Below are 25,726 nucleotides of genomic sequence, written 5' to 3' on the forward strand. Positions count from 1 at the left end.
TTAAAAAGGCTAACTTTTAGAAAATGACATGTATCAAGCAGTGTTATTTTGTTATTACTTACATAGTGTCTGCCTAATTAAAAGTATGAAGTGTGTCTAAAATTTGCATTTAATTTGTTACATCCCCTATTGAGTTGATGTTTCTGTTATTTTAGGACCAACTTAAACTGTTATATTCAGTTGGAGCTAATGTTTCTGCTGAGAAGTAAGTATTTCTGCTACACGTGCACGCGCACGCACACACACACACACACACACACACACTTCTATAAATATCTGGATGCTTAACATTGAATTTGTTTATTTGTTTTGCTCATTGACTGATTGATTAATTCATCCATTCAACAACTATGCTTTGAAGAGTTTTTTAGTAACTGTGGTAAGTGCTAATGATAAAGTTAATAAGATATGATCTTTGGAGGCAAGAAACTCAAGATCTAATAGAGTTTAAAGATATGTGAATACATTAGTTTAACATCATATGGTAAGGGCCATAATTTCAAAAAGGCATTGGCATTTGAGATGGGTCCTAAAGAATGAGTAGGCTTTTGCTAGATAAGAAATGGAATTAAGGAATTCTAAGAAGTTATTTTTAAAGCATGGGGTATGAGAGTGTATGCCTTGTTCTTGAGGCTATAAAAAGCTCCTGGTGGCTGGGGTTCAGGTTCAGATTAAGAAGGGAGGGAGGTGAGGCTGGCAGGATAAATTTGGTCCAGGTTGTGAAAAACCTCACATGTTGTGATACATTTAAGAATTTAAGAAATATATCTGTGTTTCTAATCAGCTTCTGAGTTTTAAACAGAATATTATAATATGAAGCTGTTGTTTCTTAAGAATTTAATAGTAAATGTCATCTTTTAGATCAATTAAGTTGGCTTGGCTATTTTATATTTAACAAGTGAATGCATTTTATACATTAAAGCTATTAGAATAACATTTAACTTCACTTAATTTTTCCCCCTAGAATCTCTCAGCTCTTATCCTTTGCCACCACTCTCTGTTCCCAAGAATCTTCCACTCTCGGACTTCCAGATTTTCCTTTAGATAGTTTACCAGCTGCAGTTCAAATCCTGGTATGTATAAAATAAATTAATGACTTGTATACCCAATCGTGGCAAAGAGGTTTTAAAAGTTAATCCTTGGGGATTCATCACTTCAGTGTGTCTTGTCATACTCCTGTGTAAATATTACAAGACCTGTGATTCGCTGGTCCTATGTGGAGCAGTATACTGTCCAGAGACCAGTGATGTGTTCTGAGCCCTTTCTGAGCTTACAGCCTAGGATGGAGGGAGGTGGCCATGCAGTTCAGGCAAAAGCCCCACAGAGAGAAGGATGACTCAGCCTGGAGAGGCCTGAGGAGCATGCAGAGGCGGCCTGCAATATAAGTTGTGCCTCACGCTTACCCCAGCCTGAGGCACGGAGCTGGGGATTTCACACTCACACACCAGCACTTATTGGTCAGTGGGTCATCACAAGGGACACAAATTCCCAGGCACTAGCTGCTCTCTCGGCTGTGAGCAAAGCTGGCTTCAGGAGTTCAAAAGCAGTCTTTAAAAGCCCCGTAGCAGCTAGCTATTAAAAGGGAAAGGTGGGAGGCTCAGAAAGGATAAAAACAGATCCGAGGCATTTGGTAGGACATAGACAGTGTCCACTGCAGTTTAACAAAGGTCATGATAGATCAGGAATGGTGGAAATGCCCTCCAGGCAGAGGGAAGAGCACACACAAAGGTGTTGAATCACAAACAGGCTTGGCATGTTTGAAGAATGATACATCATATCGCTAGAGCAAGCGTGTAGGGTGAAGAGAGAGGTGAGAACTTTATTGTGTAGCGTTGTACATGATGAGTGAGGTTGTCTGGATTTTATGGTGTGGAAGAGGTGGCCCGTTAGATACTATTAAGTGGGTGAAGCATCATGTGTTGGAGGAAGATACCTCTGCTGGCAGGGAGGAGAGACAGGGAGAGCCCGGTTGCATAAGGACCAAATAGGAAACTGTTGTTAACAGTCAGTGAGAGACTGTGCCAGGGAGGGCGTACTGGTAGGGATACTGCTGAGACAAGAGACTTATTTTTAAAATTCTGTTCCTGGGGCGCCTGAGTGGCTTAGTCGGTTAAGCGTCCGACTTTCACTTAGGTCATGATCTCGCGGTTCGTGTGTTCGAGCCCCGCGTCGGGCTCTGTGCTGACTGCCGGCTCAGAGCCTGGAGCCTGTTTCAGTCTGTGACTCCCTCTCTCTCTGACCCTTCCCTGCTCACGCTGTCTCTCTCTCCTAGAAATAAATAAAACATTTAAAAAAAAAACTTATAAAATTCTGTTCCTATTCATTTATGTCTCCTGAGACTCAGCGAGTTAGGTTTCACAGGTATTGTTTGCACTGTCCTATGTATTTAATTATTTATTAAAATGTTTTATTTATTTCTAGGAGAGAAAGAGAGACAGCGTGAGCAGGGGAGGGTCAGAGAGAGAGGGAGTCACAGNCCTTCAAATAGAATCACCAGTTTTTAACATAATTACCACATTTAATTGCTCTCTCTCTTTTATTCCAAACCATTTTTTAAAAAATAATTTTTATTTATTTCTAGGAGAGAGAGAGACAGCGTGAGCAGGAGAGGGTCAGAGAGAGAGGGAGTCACAGACTGAAACAGGCTCCAGGCTCTGAGCTGGCAGTCAGCACAGAGCCCGACACGGGGCTCGAACCCACGGACCATGAGATCATGACCTAAGCGAAAGTCGGACGCTTAACCGACTAAGCCACCCAGGCGCCCCTATTCTGAACCATTTGAAAGTAAATTGTGATCAGTATTTTTATATACTTCAGTATGCAACTTGGAAGAAGTAATAAGACGTTCTTCCGCATAACCAGAACCATTGTCACACTGCTCAGCATGTTAACAGAAATGCTATAATATCATCTACAGGACAACCTATACTGAAATTGCTCTAATTAATTGTCCCTGTTGGGAAAGCAGTTTAACTCGGGGGATACTTTTGAGAATAATAAACACTTTCTAACTTTGTAGTTATAACTCTGAAGCTAAGTAAATATGGATGAGATTAACTCAGATTAGGAATAGGGGCACTTGGGTGGCTCAGTCGGTTACGTGTCCGACTTTGGCTCAGGTCATGATATCACTGCTTGGGGGTTCAAGCCCCGTGTCAGGCGCAGAGCTGTGAGCACAGAGCCTAGAGCCTGCTTTGGATTCTGTCTCCCTTTCTTCCTGCGCCTTCCCCACTCACATTCTCTCTCTCTCGCTCTCTCAAAAATAAACAAACATTAAAAACAAAAAAGGACCTTTATCCATTTTGAATTTACTTTGATGTATGGTGTGAGAAAATGATCTAGTTTCATTCTTCTGCATGTTGCTGTCCAGTTCTCCCAGCACCATCTGTTAAAGAGGCTGTCTTTTTTCCATTGGTTACTCTTTCCTGCTTTGTCAAAGATTAGTTGCCCATACATTTGTGGGTCCAGTTCTGAGTTCTCTCTTCTATTCCATTGGTCTATGTGTCTGTTTTTGTGCCAATACCATACTGTCTTGATTACAGCTTTGTAGTAGAGGCTAATGTCTGGGATGATGATGCCTCCCGTTTTGGTTTTCTTCTTCAATATTACTTTGGCTATTCGGGGTCTCTTGTGTTTCCATACAAATTTTAGGATAGTTTGTACTAGTTTTGAGAAGAATGCTGGTGCAATTTTGATTGGGATTGCATTGAATGTGTAGATTGCTTTGGGTAGTAATGACATTTTAACAATATTTATTCTCCCAATCCATGAGCATGGAATGTTTTTCCATTTCTTTGTGTCTTCTTCAATTTCCTTCATAAGTTTTCAATAGTTTTCATCATACAGATCTCCTATATCTTTGGTTAGGTATATTCCTAGGTATTTTACATTTTTTTGTACAATTGTGAATGGAATCAGTTTCTTGATTTCTCTTTCTGTTGCTTCATTATTGGCATATAAAAATGCAACCAATTTCTGTACATTGATTTTGTATCCTGCAACTTTGCTGAATTCATGGATCAGTTCTAGTAGGCTTCTGGTGGAGTCTGTTGGGTTTTCTATGTAGAGTATCATGTCATCTGCAAAAAGTGAAAGTTTGACTTCTTCTTTGCCAATTCTGATGCCTTTTATTTCCTTTTGTTGTCTGATGGCTGATGCTAGGACTTCCAACACTATGTTAAACAACAGTGGTGAGAGTGGACATCCCTGTCGTGTTCCTGATCTCAGGGGGAAAGCTCAAAAATTGATAGTAGAACTCCCCTATGACCCAGCAGAATCACTACTAGGAATTTATCCAAGGGATACAGGATGGCTGATGCATAGGGGCACATGTATCCCAATGTTCATAGCAGCACTCTCAGCAATAGCCAAAACATGGAAAGAACCTAAGTGTCCATCAACTGATGAGTGGATCAAGAAGATGTGGTTTATCTATACAATGGAATACTACATGGCAATGAGAAACAATGAAATCTGGCCCTGTGTAGCAACATGGATGGAACTAGAGGGTGTTACACTGAGTGAAATAAGTCAGGCAGAGAAGGACAGATAACCATATGTTTGCACATACAGGTGGATTAGGAGGAAGCTAACAGAGGACCATGGGGGAGAAGAAGGGGAAAAATAGTTGGGGAGAGGGAGGGAGGCAAACCATGAGAGACTCTTGAATGCTGAGGACAAACTGAGGGCTGATGGTGTTGGGGGACAGGGGAAGGGGAATGATGGGCATGGAGGAGGGCACTTGTGGGGATGAGCACTGGGTGTTATATGTAAATCAACTTGACAATAAACTAAGGGAAAAAAACAGAAAAGGAATAAGTGAAGAAGGTACATTGGGGTGAACAGGGTGGGGGAACATGTTCAGACATGTAGTTTCAGACATGCTGAATGAAGGTCAATGGGATATCTAAAGGGTCACATTTGGGCAATTGGGAATTTGAGTCTAGAGCTCAGGGAAGGGGTCAGGACCAGAGATGGAGACATGGGAGCCATTAACAGATAGATGGTAGATGAAAGGTAGGGGTGGATAAGCTTCCCAGGGAAAGGGTGTAGAATAGGAAAAGAAGAAGTAGTGAATATTTACTTTTATATACTTATGGAAAATATGAGAAACCTATTGGTTATTTTTTATAAAGCAATTCAATGTTATATATACATTTCAGATAAAATTTCTGTGATTATTTTAGGTGTTCTTCATAGCTATGTATTTTTGCTCCTAAATAGGATTCCTTTCCTGTGATGTCAATCAAACATGCAATCCATTGGCTTTACCCATACACTATTTTACTAGGACATGAAGGAAAGATGGCTGTGGAAGGTGTTTTAAAAGTAAGTATCTGATTTACTTTCCTTTCTTTTTCCATTTTATCTTCTTGTCCCTTCTCTTCTCTTTTATCCTTTCCTTCTCTTTCCTACTTTTCTCTTTCCATCTCTCTTACTTTCCCATGCCTTTTCTTTCTTTTCCTTCCCTTTTTTTCTAGGCATGGAGGCACTGGCATGCCAGTGATAGGGAAGCAAGTACAGAGGTGGCTGGTGTGATTTGGAGATTGGTTTTGTTGAACAAATTAGTAAAACAGTTGAGCAAATGAGTGAATAAATTGAGGATTATAAGAGCTTTGTTCCTTACTATTGGAAAAAGAACTTACAAGCATAGAAAGAGAAAGGGAAAGAAAGACCTCTGAGGTGTTAGATTGGAATTGGAGGAATCAGTTTGAACTCTTTTTTTTCAATCTTTAAATATATGTAAACAGGTAGAGTAATAGATATAGATACTGTGTGTGTGTGTGTGTGTGTGTGTGTATACAAACACATATTTTCTAACTCTGTCCCCTAAGAAGGCCTAAAAACTGTGACACTCCAGTGGCAATGGTCATACCAAGTGCCAAGTCATTGGTTTCTAAATACCACACTTCCTCAAAGGAATCAGAACTCCTAGGAAGTTGAGCTGGTTCAAGGCTCAGCACAGGGAGAGTACATAATGAACCTGGATCAGCTTATTGTGCCCAAAAAGCAAGGAAATATCTACAAGGTGATGTTGACATACCAAAATGACAGAGAAGCCAGCTTGAAGTGACCCCCATTGGCCAAAATATGGGACAATTTTAGCATCAAAATAAATAATGACAGCAATTTATTATAGATCATTGAACAAAATAGGAATCCCTAAGTTCATATTGATATAAATGAGTAAATAAAGGAAGAGAAGAAAAATCTCTTCCTAATATACAACACCTATGAATAAATGCTGAAAAAATCACTCTTTGGCAACCATCAGTGTGGAAGTTGTTTTGGGTAGGAGTCATCAAGGGTTTTAAAACTGGTGGTGGAGATTCTATAAAGAATAGGATATTGATGTAAGAGTATCTCCTACCAAAATACTCAGTTGACTACAAAACAAAAAAATGATATTTTTATAGTAAACACCAACTTGGCCAGGTAGGACAGATCAACATTATGTGTCTTTTGAGTGTTGAGCTGAGAAGACCTAAGCCTTATTTCAGGATATACTGGATAAGAATTCATGGTGTGAATTTGGCTATGAGAAAGTATAGATCTAGGTTGAGGGCCCTCTTACATAATGAAAGGCTTGTATTCTTTAGAATTGTCCAGTCCATAAAAGAAAAATAAAAACTGAGGAACTCCGTCAGATTGAAAGAGACTAAAGAGATGTGACACATGATCCTGCATTGGATCCTGGACCAGATAGGAAAGCATGACATTGTTGGCACAGTTGGTTAAACTTGAATGTGGTCTGTGGATTGAATGGCAGTGTTCTATTAAAATGATTACCTGATATGGAAGTTTATGTGGTGAATATGTTGGCCACAATTTTCTTGTTTTAGGAAATATGAACTAGAATGTTCAGGGATGATGGGGCATCGTATCTGTGGCTTGCTCTTAAATGGTTCAGAAAAAGATCAACGATAATGGGTGTGTCAGGGATGCTGGGGGCAAGAGGGAGGCAATAAATATGCTAAAATGGTAATCATTGAAAAATCTGAGTGAAGGCAAAATAGAAGTTCTTTGTACCACTGTGTCCTGTAACTTTCCTGTAAGTTTGAAATTATTTCAAGATAAAAAATTTTATAAAGTGAGTATCCACTTATAACTCATTTCAAAATAAAAAAAATTGAACAGATATAAGTTAAAATTTGTCTGCCTATACCTTATATTATTAACATGAAAAGTAAGGACTTTATGTAAGACTATGGAAATTGCTATAGACCTGTCATTTAAACTAATGAAGTTCTTACTTTTGTCAGAGTGGTTCATAATATATGGAGCTTGGTTTTCTTCCAAAATATGTATGATATTTCCTCATTATATAGTTAATGGTAGTGTTTTCTAAAGGGCCAGTCACAATTATAACTTATAAGTATCTTATAACTATATATCTTAAGATAACTGTAATATCTTATAACTATATAGTTAAATGGGTTTAACTCCTTGGCAGAAATTTATTGACTTACCCAAATTCTGTTTTACAAAAGACAGTTTTTGTTTATCTTTTGCAGTTTGGTTCAAAGAGCAGATTTCTAAGGAGTAGGTAGAATGTGAACTCCAAGTTGTTGGCTCTGTGTAGAGGCCCTTCATGTCCTGGAGACCAGGAGTTTGCAACCTTACACAAATGGAGTGATATTTATTTCTCCCTTATCCCAAAATCTACAAGGGAGTACAGAAAGAAGTATTCTTTATGTAGCTACTAATAGTGAGAAGAACTCAGAAGTAGATGCTACGTACTTCAACAGGATTTTATCCATATATCAGCTAGCCATAGAAGCATTATTTTCATTTATTGGTGATCTCACTAATAATAGTAATAATAAAAAAATAAAACTAATAAAAAAACTCTTCTCCATAGATGCTGAGGAGTGTAGTTGGGGACAGAATCTAAATGAAAAGCATAAAGAAACAAGGAGAAAATATAACTATATAGTTCACTTTAAGTTTATTTTAGACATTGACCAAAAGAACTAGAATTCATCTTTGATTTAATCAACATCAGAACTAAGTTCACATTGGTCACTAAAATAGAGCATCTATTGTTGAAGAAAAAGGCTGTGATTCCAGATGCCCAATGCCTGGAGAACAATGGTAGGTAGATAGTCAGGAATAAAGAAGATGTCACGGAAGGTCTAATAAAATGAAGCAATGTAAACTTTTTCATGCCACAGCTCATAGAAGATATTCAGTGCCTAGAAAAGTCAGTTAAAATTCAGAACACCTTTGTTTTCCTAACCTAAAAATGGTTAAAATGTCTTTCATTCCTAAGATGATACTCATTGTATGATGCTGATACTCTTAAAACATGTTTCTGTAGTTATAAATCACTTCTAGCTTTTAGTTAAGGATGTCTTAAAATACTCTCACTCTGAATCTGTTATACTTTGAGAATGGTATGCTTTTGTTATAGTATAGTAACAAATACATCTGGTCTTTTAGTACCATGTCTTGGCTCTCTGTCCTTCTTAGGACAGTTGGATCTGTCTAGTACACTTGAAAACATGGATGTGGATCTGGAGGTATTTTGATATTAAAGATAAACACTTGGGAGTCAGTAATATATGGGTGTTAGTTGAATTGATCACATAGATGAAAGAACTAAAGAGGAGCATATATGGTGAGAAGTACTGTTTGAAGACTAAACCCTTCAAGAACCAACATTTAAGGATTGGACAGCACACAGAGAACCTTCAAATTAGACAGAGAAATAGTAGTCAGAGCATACAAATGGTTCATAGTCTGAAACTGGGTGAGATTATTCAAACAGTGAACACCGAGAGAGCATATAAAAGATCCACTCCTAAAGTACCCTGATGTGCACGGGTCAGGTAATTGAAGAACCTGCAGAAAAGACTGAGAAGGAGGAAAGCAAATTTATTTAGTTAGTTAATTTGGCAAATAAGGGTATTATTCATGAATTTAACTGGAACAATGCTAGTGGAGTGGTGGGAATATAAGCCAAAAATCAGTGAGCTGACTAACGAATCAGAGATGAGAAAGCAGAAACAGTGATTACATACTACTTGTAAAATAAGTGTGATGGTGAGAAACAAAAAGATAGTGGTCACTCAAGGATTATGTAAAATCAGGAAATGACTTTATTTCTTAAAATGGGAAGACAAACATCTTCATAGGAAGAGGGGATGTAATCTCTGGAACACATGGAGAATATTTATGGAAATATGGTCTGAGAGAGGTAGGAAAGGATATATCCAGAGCGCCATTCTGACTTGGTTTGGATGGTGGAAGAACATACTTTTCCACCCAGCATTTGGGGAGATGGAATTATCATTAACTGAGATGGAGAGAGCAGATTTCCAGCGGCTTTCCATTCACTCGTAATTAAAGCACAAGTCCTGAGACACTGGGAAAAGCAATAAGGATTGATGAAAATATAGAGGATTTTGAGGACTGGAGGGAAAGAATTTTTTTTGTTCATTTAACACCTTTATTGACCACTGACTCCGCCCCATGTATGATTCTACATTCTGGAGATTTGAACCAAATACATACATTATGATATTGTCCTAATGGGGTTTATATTCAAGCAAAGAATGGAGGAGTATGTGCATGAAGACTCTGTTGTGGGTGGAGGAGGCACAGCTAGATGACCAGCTAAGATAGGAATGAAATGGTTCAGATGACTCCTAAGGAGAGTGATGTTGGTTGGCATTAGTTGCTGATTGGCATTGGAAAGAGAGCCCAGCAGAGACTGGGGCTACCTACTTTTTTGGTAGCCAGAAAATATGGTATGGAGAATTTCTTTTTTAGTTCTCCAGAGCCTAGAAAAAGGCATGAAGAAAATGAATAGCTTGGAGGGATAGGATTGAGAATAATGAGGGAGAATATGGAGGCCTTGCAGGCCAACTTGTAATTAACATTTCCTTTTATTAAATTATATTTCACAGTTCAAATGATGTAATCCCAAAGAAAGTATATAAAATATACATTAGTACTTGTTTAATTGTTTAACTGACATTCAAGGATCAATAGGAATGACTCCTTAATGTAAAATGGTGAGGCAAATAAACTGATTTTCTACTTCTTGCTAACATATAGTCTGTGAGAAATAGATGTATTTTATTCCTCAGTTACCTTTTTGATTAACAGTCCTTTAAATTTCCCATGCCAGCAGATGGTAATTCATCTTGCAACTTGAATTCTTTTACTTAGGGTATTCTTAGGGTCTTTTAGCCTACTGTTTTGATTCTACTGAAATATTTTAGCTTGAATTACTTATAATGACATATCCAGTTATAGCAAGAGGTTCAAGGCATTAGTGTTCATTTCTGGAATATAACTGCTCTGCAATCAATCCTGTATCAGGTTAGACTGACATTATTATAGCTGGGGTTAAAAACATACCTTTAAGCTAATATACTTGTTTTCTTAGAATTTAACAACCCTAGATTCTAAATTCTAACGAATTTAATTACATAGCTAAGGCCTTACTCTTTTCCTGTTGAACTTCCCTTAAAAAACAGTGTTGCATTTTTTTTGCATGAAATTAAAGTGTCAGTAATCGTTTTTCGTCTACAACATGGAAGCAGCTCCTGCCAAATGATCTGATACTGTGGGAATTTGCATGTATAAAATGCATCATACATAAAACATATTTTTTAATGGTAGCACAAATAGACAATTTTTCTTAGGTTTGAGGAAAGGAGTAAGTGAGGGTCTTAAGTACTTAGGACACCAAAAAGACTTGAGTTGGGTTGCTATGCTTAGAACATTGAGGTTGAAAATAATTTTCTTCCCCAAAATCTGTTTTCTGGAGTTGTGGCATTCTGTTGAATAAGCAGTGATCTGTTCTTACATTGAGGTTTGAGGTTCACCTATTTCACATTAGTGCTAATGTTCTAAAACTGTGGTAGTATTTTGAGGGGTTAGTTTCTGCCCCTTTATACTGAAAATGAATTAACCTTTTCATATTGAACATGCTGCTATTCTAGGGCATAGGATTTAATTAATTTTCAATTAGAATTCTCATTTTTCATATACTTGTTTGTGTTCTTTGTGTGCATTTTTAATATAACCAGCTGGCGTAAGGGGTATAACCAAGCGTTAGAACATTGACAATTATCCTATATGGAGAAAGATCTTAGCCTTTATATCCAGTAAAGGCTTGCTGGTCTTAGCCTTTACATCCAGTTTGAGATGTAAACCATATATCATAGAAGGCACTGTGCCAGATACTATGGAAGACTGATTGTTATAATATATTGTAATCAGTTAGGCTAATCACACAAACAAACAGTGGAATGGTGTCCAGGAAGTTTGGTTTCATGAATTTTAGGCAACATTAATGTCAGTTGATTTAAGAAATCAACCAAAATAAGTCTTATTTAACATTAACACATTGTCAAGAGTCTCATGATCCTTTCCAGGAAATTGTAACCTTTGATTAACAAGAAATGGAGGCTGTGAACTTTTACCAGTTCAAGAATTAAGTGACTTCATTACTTGTCACTGAGTAAATCTTAGGAGCTATTTGCATATCACCTTTGTAATTGGCTTAAGTAGAATGACATTTGTAAAAATAGGAAAAAATTCTCATTAATTTTTGACCTCTACTTCTATAATATAGAGTGAGTCTCAGTTCTAATTAAGATAAATCTTCCAGATATCCAACATTAATACTAAAATAAAAAGTACATTACATGATTTTCTTATAATTTTACAGCGCTTTGAACTCCAAGATTCAGAAAGCTCTGTGCTTCCTAAAGAGATTGTGAGAGTGGAGAGGCTCACTGAAAGCCCTTCTCCCCAAGCTTCTGTGACTGTCCGGATTGCAGAAAAAGAGGTGACCATTCAGGTAATGGATAAAGTTTATATTTTCTGCGATGTGCTTTGTTCTGCCCATTTATGATCTCCTTTTAAATCTTCTTTGGCTCTATAGTGTCACATCTGTATGTCTGTATCTATATTTATCCATGTATCCACAATCATGTATGTATGTAAACTGGAAGAGTTCAGGAGAAATATAAGGGTAGCTTTTCATTAAACACTAAAGTTGATCTCTGGGAAAATCAAAGTACTGAGTCAAACATTTTGTATTCTGAGTCCTTGATAAGAAATAGTGTTTTCAAACATATTTTAGCAGCTGTGGAACACTCTTTTCAAATAAAATCATTCTTAGCTACATGCAACAGTTAAAAGAGAGCTGTTCTAGTTGAGAGGTTTTAGGAAAGTGGAAGGCTATTTGGTCACAGAGCTCCATATGCTTGCTCTTTCTCCCTTTCTTCCAACCCTTTGAGAGCCCTGAGAACACTGAGGGAATGGGAAAACTATCACAAAGAAACACGAGTGAATGTGGGGAAGAAGAATGCTTGCCTTCTTATGTGCCATAGCACACTTTAATTATATGGACTTTTTATGTTCTCTGATGTGATATTATTAATACTTATTAAGGTTGCTACATTTATTCATTTATCAAACTGACCCTTGATTAATGTCTACTATGAGCCAGCCTCTGCATTAAAAATTATTAGTGCCTACTGTGTATTAGTCACTATATTTGTCTCTTGACAAATATATAATACCACAAATATATTATGCCATTAAGTCTCCCAATAACCCCAGAGGCAAGTTTTATGATCTCCATTTTATAGATTGGAAAACAGATGTAAAGAGGGTGATCGATTCATTTCCAGCTAAGAAATGTCCCAAATGAAACTTCTAGACAGGATCACTTTCTAGTACAGTCTTCTGTCTCCTTCTGATGAATGACCTCACTAAGCTGATGGCCTAAATAGAGGCAGATAAGTAAGGACTGCATTGGAATGGCTGTGGAGATATGGAGTAAGCTGTCTTCAAGTATGACATAGGAGTTTTCCAGTGGCTCAGGAGTGGAAAGGTGATAGGACACTTCAGACATGTCCAGAGGCATGAAGTATGAGCAAGCTTTCATTGTTTGCTTCTCTTTGGTAATGGCTTTCTGACTTCATTGCCTCTAGTCCTGTCTACCACCGCAATGATCTTTCTTAAATGCAAATCTGATCTCGTCACTTCCAAACTTATAGTTCTGTAGGGTTCCTGTTGTTGTACAGTATGATGGGTCCTGAGTCTGATGCGGGACATGGAAATCTTCTCCTAGTAGCGTCTCCAGGAGACAAATGAGGAGATAGGAAGTAAAAGAAGCAGGTGTGAAGGATGAGAGGAGAGACCAGATGATTCTGAGTGGTAAACTAAGAGTGGGAAAGGATTTGTGGACATGGACTTTAGAAATCAGGACGTCATTGGTGACTTTGGAGAGTCCCAGTAGACTGACTTGAAATTCTGTACTTAGCACTGGAATTTGCACAAAAAAACTTCATTCTCAACTAGTGACATTGTTATTATAAGTTATAAATAACCCCAAATGACATGATTCTTATGAAAATGTCTGCCAGCACAGGGCTTTAATTTTAGAGGGATGATTGATTTGGAGGGTTGATGATAATGATAATCAGATCTGTGAATAAGAAAATAGTTGCTGCGTGGGGCACCTGGGTGGCTCAGTCGGTTAAGCATCTGACTTCGGGTCAGGTCATGATCTCGCTGTTCATGGGTTCGAGCCCTGCATCGGGCTCTGTGCTGATAGCTAGCTTAGAGTCTGGAGGCTGTTTCGGATTCTGTGTCTCCCTCTCTCTCTGACCCTTCCCTGCTCATGCTGTCTCTCCTCTCTCTTTAAAAAAAAGAAAGAAAGAAAATAGTTGCTACTCTGTTGAAATATCAAAAACAGTACAGAATTGAATTGATCAAGGGATTATCAGGGACTTCTAAATGGCAGTTATGTTCTTTCATTTACTAATGTTTTGAGAAATACATATGCATATTATATTTACTTCTCTTTAATTATAGGTGCCAGCTGGGACGAAGCCAATAAGTCAACCTTGTGCATCAGACCATTTTGTACAAACTTTAAGCCATAAACAACTACTGGCTGAGATGATGCAGTCACACATGGTTAAGGACATATGTTTAATTGGAGGAAAAGTAAGAATAGTAGCAGTCTCACTGCAGATTTCTGTTTCCCGACTTGGTTGTTTTGACTTACCCCTTCAATGATTGTGTTTCCATTTGTAGGGTTGTGGAAAAACAGTCGTCGCTAAGAACTTTGCAGATAACTTAGGATACAACATAGAACCCATCATGCTCTATCAGGTATGATGTTCATTTTTAGTATTTGGACTATAAACATATATATTTAGACCATCAGTAGAATTTAGGGATATTCTTCCTTGAATAATGTATGACCTGTTAATTTTGGTGTACATGAATGACTGAAATAAAAATCAAATTGGAGTACAATTATAGTTACTTGGAACTTTTGAAAGCACATTTTAGGGTATTTAATGTGCACAACATATCAGCATCTGTCTGTTTACAGGAGGGATTCAACTTTCCTGCATGTGCACACATACACAGAGCACATTTAGTAGTAATTTGGAAATCTAAACAAAATGAGTTTTAGCAGCAGTGGGAGATAATTAGATATAATTCGACTGAATAGATATTTTTTTTATTGTGGAAAAATACACACAACATGAAATTTACCATTTTAACCATTTCTAAGTGTACAATTCACTGGCATTAAGTATAATCACAATATTGTTTAATGATCATTACTATCTATTTGCAGAACTTTTTTTTCTTTCCTGTATCTCTTATTCCCTTTGACCTATCTTGTCCATCGCCCTCCCTTTTCCCCTCTGGCAACCACCAATTTGTTCTTTGTATTTATAGGTCTGTCTCTGCTTTTTGTTTGTTTTGTTTTTGAGATTCCACATATAAATGAAATCATATGGTATTTGTCTTTCTTTGTCTGACTTATTTCTAGAACATTTTGTATTTCAGATAGAAACTCTATATTCATTAAACAATAACTTCCTGTCCCCACCTTCCCCCAGCCCCAGATTCTGTTAACCTCTATATAACTTTCTCTCCCTATGAATTTGCCTATTCTAGGTACCTCATTTAAGTAGAACCAAGCATTTTTTGTCATTTTGTCTCTTTACTTAGCGTGATGTTTTCAAGGTTCATTCATGTTATAGCATATATCAGAATTTCATTTCTTTTTATGGCTCAATAATATTCTTTTGTATGGATGTACTAGATTTTATTAATCTATCCAAATATTGGTGAACACAGGGTTGTTTCTACCTTTAGACTATCATGAATAATGTGACTATAACATTGGTATGTAAGTATCTGAGTCCCTACTTTCAATTCTTATTTTATATATATATATACACACACACACATACCTAGAAGTGATATTACTGAACCATATTGTAATTCTATGTTTAACTTTTTGAGAAGCTGTCATACTCCTTTCTGTAGCAGTGGCACCAGTTTACATTCCCACCAGCAGTGTGTGAAGTGGCGACTCATTGTAGTTTTGATCTGCATTTCCCTAATGACTAAGGATATTGAGCGTCTTCTCATGTACTAATTGATCATTTGTCTGTCTTATTTGGATAAATGCCTATGCAAGTTCCTTGCTTGTGTTTCAGTTGGGTTGTCTTTTTGTTTTTGAGTTGGAGGAGGTCTTCATATATTCTGGATATTAACCCATTTTCAGTTATGATTTACAAATATTTTTTCCCATTCTGTAGGTTGTCTTTTCACTCTCTTTATACTATCCATTGATGCACAAAAGTTTTTAATTTTGATGAAGTCTAATTTATCTTTTTGTTATTGTTGCCTATGCTTTTGGTGTTATATACAATCAATCATTGCTAAGTCTAAGATCATGAACTTTCTCTGTTTTCTTCTAAAGTGTTATAGTTTTAGATTTTGCATTTAGGTCTTTGATCCAGTTTGAATTAATTTTACAGTGAAAAGTATAGGGTCCAACTTCAAATCATTTGCATGTGGATATCCAGTTTTCCCAGCACCATTTTTTGATAAGACAGTCTTTTCCTCATAGGATGGTCTTAGCATCCTTGTCAAATACCAATTGACTGTATATGTGAGGGTTTATTCTGAGGTCTCTCTCTTCTATTTCATTGCTCTATCTGTCTGTCCTTATGTCATTATCACACTGTTTGGATTTCTATTGCTCTGTAGTAAGTTTTGAAATAAGGAAGTGTGAGACCTCCAACTATGTTTTCTTTTCCAGGATTGTTTTGGATATTCAGCGTCCTTTGGGATTCTATATGAATCTTAGATTAGGTTTCCTATGTATGAAAAAAATGCTGTTGAGATTTTTATAGGGATTGCACCGAAAATATAGATCACTTTGGGTAATATTTTCATCTTAATATTATTAAGTCTTTCAATCTGTGAACATGAATGTCTTCTTGTATATTTGTCTTCAATAATTTCTTTCAGCAATGTTTTATAGTTTTCAGTGTATACGTCTTTTATCTTCTTGGTTAAATTTATTCCTGAGTATTTTTGAATAGATTATTTTTGTGAATGTCCATGCCATATATGGTATGATTAAAAAGCAGACTAACAGCTGGTGTTTTTACAGAGTAAATTTTTCTCTCATGTATTAGTTTATAATGATATCTCCTAAGACATCTTTATCCTGTTGACTTATTGATTCTATATGTTAATCTTTGATTATAGTATCTTTTTACTTATGGCAGATTTTCCATTTTTAGTTTTGAATAATTTTGGAAGTGGATGTGATATTTACTTACACTTTAGGTTGTAGTTTGCCTTTTTAGTTAATTTTTTAGTTAAACATTTTTATTATTATGGCACTAAATATACTTACATTAAAAATGTTTTTGTTTTTGAAAAATGATATTTAAACTAGTTACTTATTGTAACTTTGGATTATAGAAATTATTAACAGCTCATACTTCAAATGATTCTGTTGAGAAGATTCCTTTCAAAGCTGCTTTAAGATACTTTGTTGGTTGAATTGGCTGGAGTGTATGTAAAATCTGTGAAGCAGCATATGATTTATGAAATAATTAAGAAAATTAAGGTGAAGATATTAAACTAGTAGTGATATTCTTGGTCTTTAGATATAAACATATAGGGAAAAGGAAATTAGTTTCTACACTATATAGGAGGTAGTAAGTCTTGGAACTCATTGAAAATATATTTTGAAATGAGTTTTTATGAATTGATTCTAGGCCTAGTGGCTTTTTAAAGAGAATTAAAGAAATAGAGAGTTTATCTTAAACTTAATTTGTGGCAGATGCCATGAAGAATGCCCTCCCCTCTTATGAATCACTCGTCTTGGTGTCTTTGTCAGAGATTAGAAGGCAGATGGTTAACTCAGTATGCTACTTCATCTGTACCCTTTCATTAGCTTTTTAGAAGGGATCTGAGGATGACATGTTATTGTCTCACCAACCTGTTAACTGTCAACTTTTTGAATTTCCAATGAAAATACTTTTCTACCAAGTAATTGGGGGGAACAGCCAAATCATCAATATATTTGGAAAATAAGTTAAATTTTACTTTAAATATCTTATAATCCATTTATAGGTTAAGGACAAATACAAGCACAGTGTATTTCCCAAGTGCCACTGCTTTGAAATCATATGAAGAAGACCTTTTGAAGATATTTTGAGGATAATATTTCTTTTCTTTGTGACTGTAACTTAATCTGTTAGTAGTAGTATTTCTAGAATTATACACATGATTATTTTCTTCACGTTAAAATAAAAACACTCATTCTAATAAAACCTGGCAATAATTTATGCCTCATCAGTTTTTCCAGACAATACTGTTGCAGGTTTCTGTAGTCACTTTATGGTGATTTGGTAGTGGTAAATCATCCTAAAATTATATGCTTGAGCTGTGAAAATTACGGTCACTTCATTCTGCTCTTCATTAAAAGAGGAACCAAACAAGAGAGTATGTATGTATCCATCAATTCAGATCTCAGCTCCATTGGAAAAGTACCCAAAGTATCCTGCCATTGAGAATATTATCTGTACAGATGAAAGAATTAGTTTAAGAGGCTGAGAACAGACTTTTTATATATTATTGGAGAATGACAGCAAATTAACAAAAATATTATTATTTTTTTTATTTTTTACTTTCTAGTTCAGTTTGTTGATTTATGGATAAACAAAGGTATGTAAGATGATACCATTAAGGATTGGGAAAGCTGGCACAGAGATCAGCAAATTAATCACATATTCTGAAACTCCTTTTCCAATTTTGCTTTTCTGCTCATTAGTCTTTATAGGAATATCTAGAAGAAAAGTGATTTCTAAAAGCATAGGCTTCAGAAAGGCATAGAGAAATGTAAAAATGTCGATGAGTCTGTCTCCATGAACTGGATGTCAAAGAATAAATTAGGCACTGTATTGACATTTGCAGATTTTGTAAAATCAGTTGGTTTTCATGATTAAAAACCAAGCTCCTGAGATCAAATAAAAGACTCTTTGTTCACACTTTCATATTTATTAGTAGAGCTTATTGATCTCTCTGGGACAGAGGAACTAATTCAATAGAATTCAAGACAGGTTTGAGTTTTATAAAAATACAGTCCATATTAATGAAAAAAAATCTAGAAGTTTGACCTAACATAGAGAATTTAGTGGGAATAAGTAACCAACATCTGTTTTCCTAGAAGATGTGGAGATTTCCCTGTTATTTGTACATGTATAAAGCTACACTTAATCTGTGGGTTTTGCTTTATTTTTAGACTTGACTATTTTTAGAACTGGATTTAATATGAACAAAAAGAAAAACAAAGCTTAACACAGACTTGTGGCAGTACATAAAGTAAGTTTTATAATAGGTTATAAAAATCTTAAATCACTTGGCTCAAGTGTTAGGTCAGATTCTTTTAACTGGTTATTCTTTATTTAGTGTTGAAGCCAGTGATTTCATAGTATTGAAGAAATCCAAGTTATTATTCTTTTCCTTCACAACCAGATAAGGGCATGTTTCCAGATTTCTTTCCACACCATCATAAACAGCATCAGATCTGAGATATCTTTCTTTTGTTAAAGTATTAGTTGTATAAAAGTCAGCTCCAATAAGAAATTTAAGAACAAATAATTTCACGGGACTTGTAATGACAAAATCACTATGAAAAACATATAGAATCATTTTGATTTTTTTAGTTAAGTTTTTCTTCCTACAGCTAAACTTGAACCAAATTCTTTTCCCTATCTTTCATCTAATCTATAATTTCTACTTTTTACTGTCCATCTGCATACAGTAGAAGTATCTTTATTTCTTTCATTCTCTCCTTTCTTTTCACTGCTCTGTGTCTTGGATTCATTTGCTTCTTGTCTGTGCCTTGACTTTGTGCTTTTCTCTTATTAAGATTTTAAGATAGCTATATTTATTTAAATGGTTAATATTCAATCTTGGAGGCTGACTTTCTACATGATTCTGTGTCACTCATCTTGTTTTCTTGATTTCTTATGGAAGGATCCTTCCTGTCTTCTTTGTATTTTTTTTCTTTTCCCACGTAGACTAACCTTCATAAAGCTAAGAATTTAAGTAATTTGCTACACTCTAAGAATTTGCTTATGTCAGCTCCTTTAAATGTCTTATATTATAAAATTTAATTTCAAAGAACAATGTATGTCATCATCACATAAGAACTTGAAAATTGAGCAATCCTTTTCAAGTCCCAGGCTTACCAGGGTTCCTGCCTCTTGTCTTCTTGAGTTTCTTCTTGATAATGATGTTGCCTTGTCTCCTACCTCCTTTGTGTAGAATATGCTTTAAAATTTATTGTAGTTCACCAAAGTATAAAATTTAGGGAAATTATGAAATTTTAAAATTTCATTTTTCTTGCCTATAATATCAGAGTCATGCTAGGGGGACCAGGAACCATAATGTTCTTTGTTGTGATTTTATAGATAAGCTATAGTGCATTGTAATGCTATTTATAATTGTAAAATTATAAATATTATACACTGTATGGAATAGTTACCTCAGCAAATTTCATCAGGGTACTAATAGGCATGTGACAATTGCACACACAGGGAATTTTACAAATTAAGTTATAAAGCTATAAACTACAACCTTACTTCAACAAGTTCCTTCACAAATATACTTAATTAGAACCAAGAGAGTATAGATGACTCTGTAACATATTACCACTATTGGAAAAGGCTATTCGAGTTTATGCTCAACTAATTTTAAAATCATCATTGTGATTATTGCCTATGCATAGTAACACTATTACATTTCTTTATTTTAAAAATTAATAATGAAATGAGTAAACTCATATTTATCAAAATCATTTTTAGGCAGTTGGCATAGTTTTTTTCCTTACCACATTTTTAAAATTTTCACATAGTGCCTGTGCTTGATTTTTATGTAAAAATGCCATAAGCTTTGTTATCCATATTTTGTAGCTTAAAAGGAGAAGTGATAACGTCTCTAATTATTTGAATGCACACTTCACACTTCAAATACCTGTGTATTTGTTATCTGTGAACAGTTAGCTGTGAAAGCTATCTGTTTCATGTAGAAGTTATATAAAGAAGCAGTTTTATAGAGTGTAGCTAATTACTTAAGTAAAAGCCAGCCTCATGTCACTTTAATAAAAAAAAATATTGGGGCTTCTGGGTGGCTCAGTCAGTTAAGCGTTCAACTCTTGTCTTCGGCTCAGGTCATGATCTCACAGTTTGTGAGACTGAGCCCTGCATTGGGCTCTGTGCTGACAGTGCAGAGCCTGCTTGGGATTCTGTCTCCCCCTCTCTCTGTGTCTCCTCTGCTGCTCTCTCTGTCTCTCTCAAAAATAAATAAATAAACTTAAAAAGAAATAAAAAGGAAAAAATATCCAACAATAGGTTGAATTGGAAGATGTGGGGATTAGAACACGAGAGTTTTGTGAACATTTATAAAAAAAAAATCTGTGGCTGTTATTTAAAACTAAATATATACTCTTTCCTTTTGGAGATTTAATTCAGGATCTATTTAGAAAACAACTCATTTCTATCCTCCAGTTAGTTTGAATAGAGTGTTTATGCATATTATGTTATTGTTTTCCTTTTCCTTTTATGGACAATTAAAGGTTTTTTTTTGTTTTTGTTTTTTGTTTTGTTTTTTTGTTTTTTGAATGAGAACTGAACAAATGGCTGATAGTACTCTATCACAGAGTTGATAAACTTTTTTTATTTTATTTTATTTTATTATTATTATTTTTTTTAATATTTTTATTTATTTCTAGGAGAGAGAGAGAGACAGCGTGAACAGGGGAGGGTCAGAGAGAGAGGGAGACACAGACTCTGAAATAGGCTCCAGGCTCTGAGCTGGCAGTCAGCACAGAGCCTGACGCGGGGCCCAAACCCACGAACCGCGAGATCATGACCTAAGCGAAAGTTGGACGCTTAACCGACTAAGCCACCCAGGCGCCCCTGATAAACTTTTTTTAAAGGGCTGGGTCATAAATATTTTGGTCTTTGTGGACTATGTGGACTGTGTTAAAACAACCTGACTCTACTATTGTAGTGGAAAAATAGATGTTGGCAATATGTGAATGAATGAGTGTGGCTGTGATCCCCCATATCACATTTTTTAAGAGTTTATTTATTCTGAGAGAAAGAGCGTGTTGCACAAATATGTGCAAACTGGGGGAGGGGCAGAGAGAGAAGGAAAGAGAATCCCAAGCAGGCCCTTCACCGTCAACAACTGAGCCCAATGTGGAGCTTGATCCCATGAACCCTGAGATCATGAGCTGAGCCTAAATCAAGAGTGTGATGCTTAACCAACTGAGTCAACCAGGTGCCTGTTTTTCTTTTCTTTTCTTTTCTTTTTAAACTGAGGTATAATTCACATGTAGTAAAATTCAGTCCATTTTGACAAACACATTCAGTTGTAGAACCACTACCACAATTGAGATAATAGGACATTTCCATCAGCTCAGAAAATTCCCTTGTGCCTCTTTGTAGTCACCCCTTCCCAGCCACTGACAACCACTGTTCTGTTTTCTATCCCTATTTTGCCTTTTCCAGAGGGTGTATAAATGGATTTAAATAGCTTTTGAGTCTGGTTTCTTTCACTTACATAATGCATTTGAGATTCATCCACATTGTTGCATGTATCAGTAGTTTGTTCTTTTTAATTGCTGAGAACCTTAACACATTTTATTGGTGTTTATGTGAGTACTTCTCTATGTTCCTGCTACAGTAGCTTTATTTCTGGTGCTTAGCCTTTCTCACCTCACTCATTAAGCCTAGGCTTTCCCCCTGTTTCCAGCCTGGGTTTTTCTCAACCCATCCTTCCAGCTCTGAATTTTATTCTTTCTAATTTCCTCCCTGCTTTTAGCTGTCGAATCGCTTCACGTAGTTTTTAAGATAATATTCAAATTCTGTTGCTTTTTTTGGGGGGGGCCGGGGGAGAGGCTCCAAGCCTCTCTTAGTCAGGTTTGAGGCTTCCACCCATACAGCTAACATTCGCCTTTAAACTCCAGCCATAACGAATGATTTGTGGTCTCCTCAGCATGACTCGACAAATGAGGCAGCCATGCTTTCTTGCACCATTCATGCTCTATGAACCTCCATCTCCGGAGGACCAGTTTGTTTGCTTTTCAGAACTTAGCTCCTGGGGCGCCTAGGTGGCTCAGTTGGTTAAGGGTCCAGCTTCGGCTCAGGTCATGACTTCATGGTTTGTGAGGTCTAGTCCTGCATCGGGCTCTGTGCTGACAGCTCATAACTAGGAGCCTGCTTTGGATTCTGTGTCTCCTTCTTTCTTTGCCCCTCCCCTGCTTGCTTGTTCTTGCTCTCTCTCTCTCTCTCGAAAATAAATAAACATTAAAAAAAAACTGAAGGGAAATAAACTTCGCTCCACTGATGCCATCCCTGCGTTTTCTGTTAAGTGCCCAGTTTGATTTATAGGTACTCCTTTGTTTCACTGGCCCTTAAATGTCCTTTTGACTAGCACTTATGAGTCCAGTCTGTCCTGTAATAATTACTGTATTTCATTAAGTCGAAGAAGCCATCAATTATATGACATTCCATTATTTTGTGTTCCACTAAGAAAGTAGTGCAGTAAATTAAATTTTGACATAAGACTATCAGTTACTGGCTTTATTTTATTCCTAATGAAAAAACTCTTTCAGATTTAATTTAGATTATCTATCTTTTGTACGTGCAGAAAAAAAAAATACAAATGAGATAAATGGTGGAAGCATTTCTAAAACTTCTTTACCTTCAGAGTATGACTCTTTTTGGTTCAGCTATAGATGTTCATGTCATTTCATATACTACTCTCTGCATCCCATGCACTTTGTCAACAGCAGAGTGCCCTTCTATTGTTTCCAGGATATTCTGCCAAGCTGCCAATAGCCATTTAGATTTCGATACTGGTACTTCCTTGATTTTAACAGAAGGTGTTGACAGAAGTGTTTTAAGGCAATAGCTGAGACTCCTATTCTTCTCCCAAGTGGTCTTTAATTTGTTGACTAAAACATAAATGGGTTTTAATCATCCCTTTTTGCTACAAACATATGCAAAGCCAAGTCAGACATGGTCAGAGAATAATCAGCTGGCCAGCAGTTGTCGTAAGATTCTGTCCACTGAAGGTGCATCCTGATTTCAGAGATCAAAAATGTGTGTATTTTGTAATTGATGAGATTTAGCTATTTGTCTCTTCCATCATGTGTGAACTCCTTGGAGGCAGGGACAGTGTGCTGTTTCACTCTCTGTTCCCTTCATGGGCGCACTGTAGATGTTGAGATGAAAAAGTGAAGCTTGCAAATTCTTTGTCCTCTATGAATTTTGTAACAGAAATTGTAAACTGAAGGCAGTTGCCTTTTCCTTTCCACAGCGATCTTCCTCATTCTCCATTTGTATTTGTATATTAATAATGCCCTCATATGGACATGCCAGAGTTTATCCATCCAATCTCCTACATATGGACAATTGGTTTTAGTCCCAATATTCTGTAATTACATGTGAAGTTGCAATGAATAACCTTGTGCATACATTTTTATATTGTTAGAAGTATATCTTCAGGATTAATTCCTAGAAGTGGGACTGTGAGGTCACTAGATCAATGCATATGTAGTTTTGTTAGAAACTGCCAAATTTTCCTCTGTAAAGATTATATTATTTTGCATTCCCATCAACAATGTGAGCAGACGTGGCTACCAAGTTTTTTAATGCTTGCCAATTTGATGCTTAGAAATGGTATCTAAGGAGTAGTTTTAATTTACATTTCTTATATTACGAGACAATTGAAAATTGTTTCTATTTTGAAGCGTCATTATAACATTATATCATGTCTTTTCTTACTAAATTATTCATTTTTTTGCCCATTTTTCTGTTGAGATTTTGGTCTTTTTTTTCCCATCAGGTTTTGAGTTCATGATGTATTAGCCGTTTTTCTTTTGGTCCTGATATATGCTGCATGTATTTTCTCTCAGCTTGTCACTTGTCCTTTGGCTGTATGTATGAATAAATTATTTTGTGCCTCATAAAATTAAAAATAAAGATTGTTATGTAGTTAAATTTATTATTATTTTGTTTTATTACATCTAGATTTTGAGTCATGGTTAGAAAGTCTTTCCTTATACCCAGGTTATGAAGGAATTCACTTGTGCCTTTTTCAGATTCTAGATTGAACTTTCTCCAGTCCTTGCCCAGAGCCTCTTCTGTTTCAGAACCAGCAAGGTAGCACTGAGTTCTCATGCTGCCCTCTCTCTCTCTCTGGCCACACCTGGGAAATGTCCTGCAGCTTTAAGGACTTGTGTTATGAAATTGGGCCCACATGGGTAATCCAGAATAACCTCCCCTTCTCAAGGTCCTTAATTTAGTCACATCTGCAAAGTTCCTTTTGTCATTCAAAGTAACATATTCACAGGCTCCTGGCGTCTTTGTATGGGGGCATTATTCTGCCTACCACACTGACCATTTTAGAAGATCACGTCACTGAAAGCATTGCCATTCATGGTATTTGAGTTACAAGTATGACACATCTGTATTGGCCTCTATTGTTTTCATATCCATAGTGATTCTATCTGTAGCTGCAAACATCTAACTTCATCATTACGTTTTTTGGTGTAGTTGTGCCCATATATCTGCTGAAGTTATGTACTATTTTATAACAAGCTACTTTCCCCGTACTAAAGTTTCAGGCATTATCCTATATTTTTATTTGCAATTAGGTATGTAAGTGTATGGATTTTTTCAGGCTTATAATGCAAATGTTACAAAGTATTGTTTATAAAATAAGAGTATTGAGCCCAACAGAACTGAGAACCGGTGGGCTAGATCATAGCACAGTGGTTGGCTATGAAGAATATACTCAATTAAATATGCATCATCTTAGAGATTTGGGAAATCTAAAAATATTTTTAAGTAGAATGACTTTTATTTTTGTGTATGTCAGGGATAGGTGTGATTCTTCAGACATTGTTCTCATTCTCCTCATAAAAACACTTCAGAGCTTCTCTATTTATAGTGTTCTGTAATATAGAAAAAGAGAATTATTTAGATCAACTTCTGATTTCTGGAGAATAAGTTCTTATAGGATAAAGCAGGAGACTATTTTGAGACAAACTCATTTCTGTTCTAGAATTATAATTTTCTATGTGTTTCTAACGTTTTTCCAAAATAAAGTTTTGTGATAATTTAATAATCTCTTTTTGCATCCTTTTGAAGTGGTTTTATTTACCAAAAGTTAACCGACTAGTTACTCTAAAGTATGCCAATAAAGTAGAATTTCCTGACTTTCAAAATTAAGGATGAGAAAGGTTAAGTGCCAGAGTTTATACTTCAAATTACCCAAAGCTTGTACAATGGTTTCTAGTTTATTAATTTTCAAGCCTTTTTTTTTTTTTTTTTTTTTTTTT

The 25,726-nt window shown here is 36.0% G+C and overlaps 1 protein-coding gene across 1 annotated transcript in view; it reads left to right on the forward strand.

The window, feature by feature from the left end:
- Positions 1-25,726, forward strand: part of VWA8 (von Willebrand factor A domain containing 8) — a 357,898-nt gene that overhangs the window by 65,636 nt on the left and 266,536 nt on the right. Inside the window, exons 8-13 of the mRNA XM_077765686.1 lie at positions 156-205; positions 965-1,073; positions 5,224-5,328; positions 11,687-11,818; positions 13,846-13,980; positions 14,071-14,148. Coding sequence (XP_077621812.1) covers positions 156-205; positions 965-1,073; positions 5,224-5,328; positions 11,687-11,818; positions 13,846-13,980; positions 14,071-14,148 — 609 coding nt within the window. The remainder of the gene's footprint in view (positions 1-155; positions 206-964; positions 1,074-5,223; positions 5,329-11,686; positions 11,819-13,845; positions 13,981-14,070; positions 14,149-25,726) is intronic.

The sequence above is a fragment of the Crocuta crocuta genome, unplaced genomic scaffold (genome assembly GCF_008692635.1).
Source record: "Crocuta crocuta isolate KB4526 unplaced genomic scaffold, BGI_CrCroc_1.0 scaffold75, whole genome shotgun sequence".
Taxonomy (NCBI): domain Eukaryota; kingdom Metazoa; phylum Chordata; class Mammalia; order Carnivora; family Hyaenidae; genus Crocuta; species Crocuta crocuta.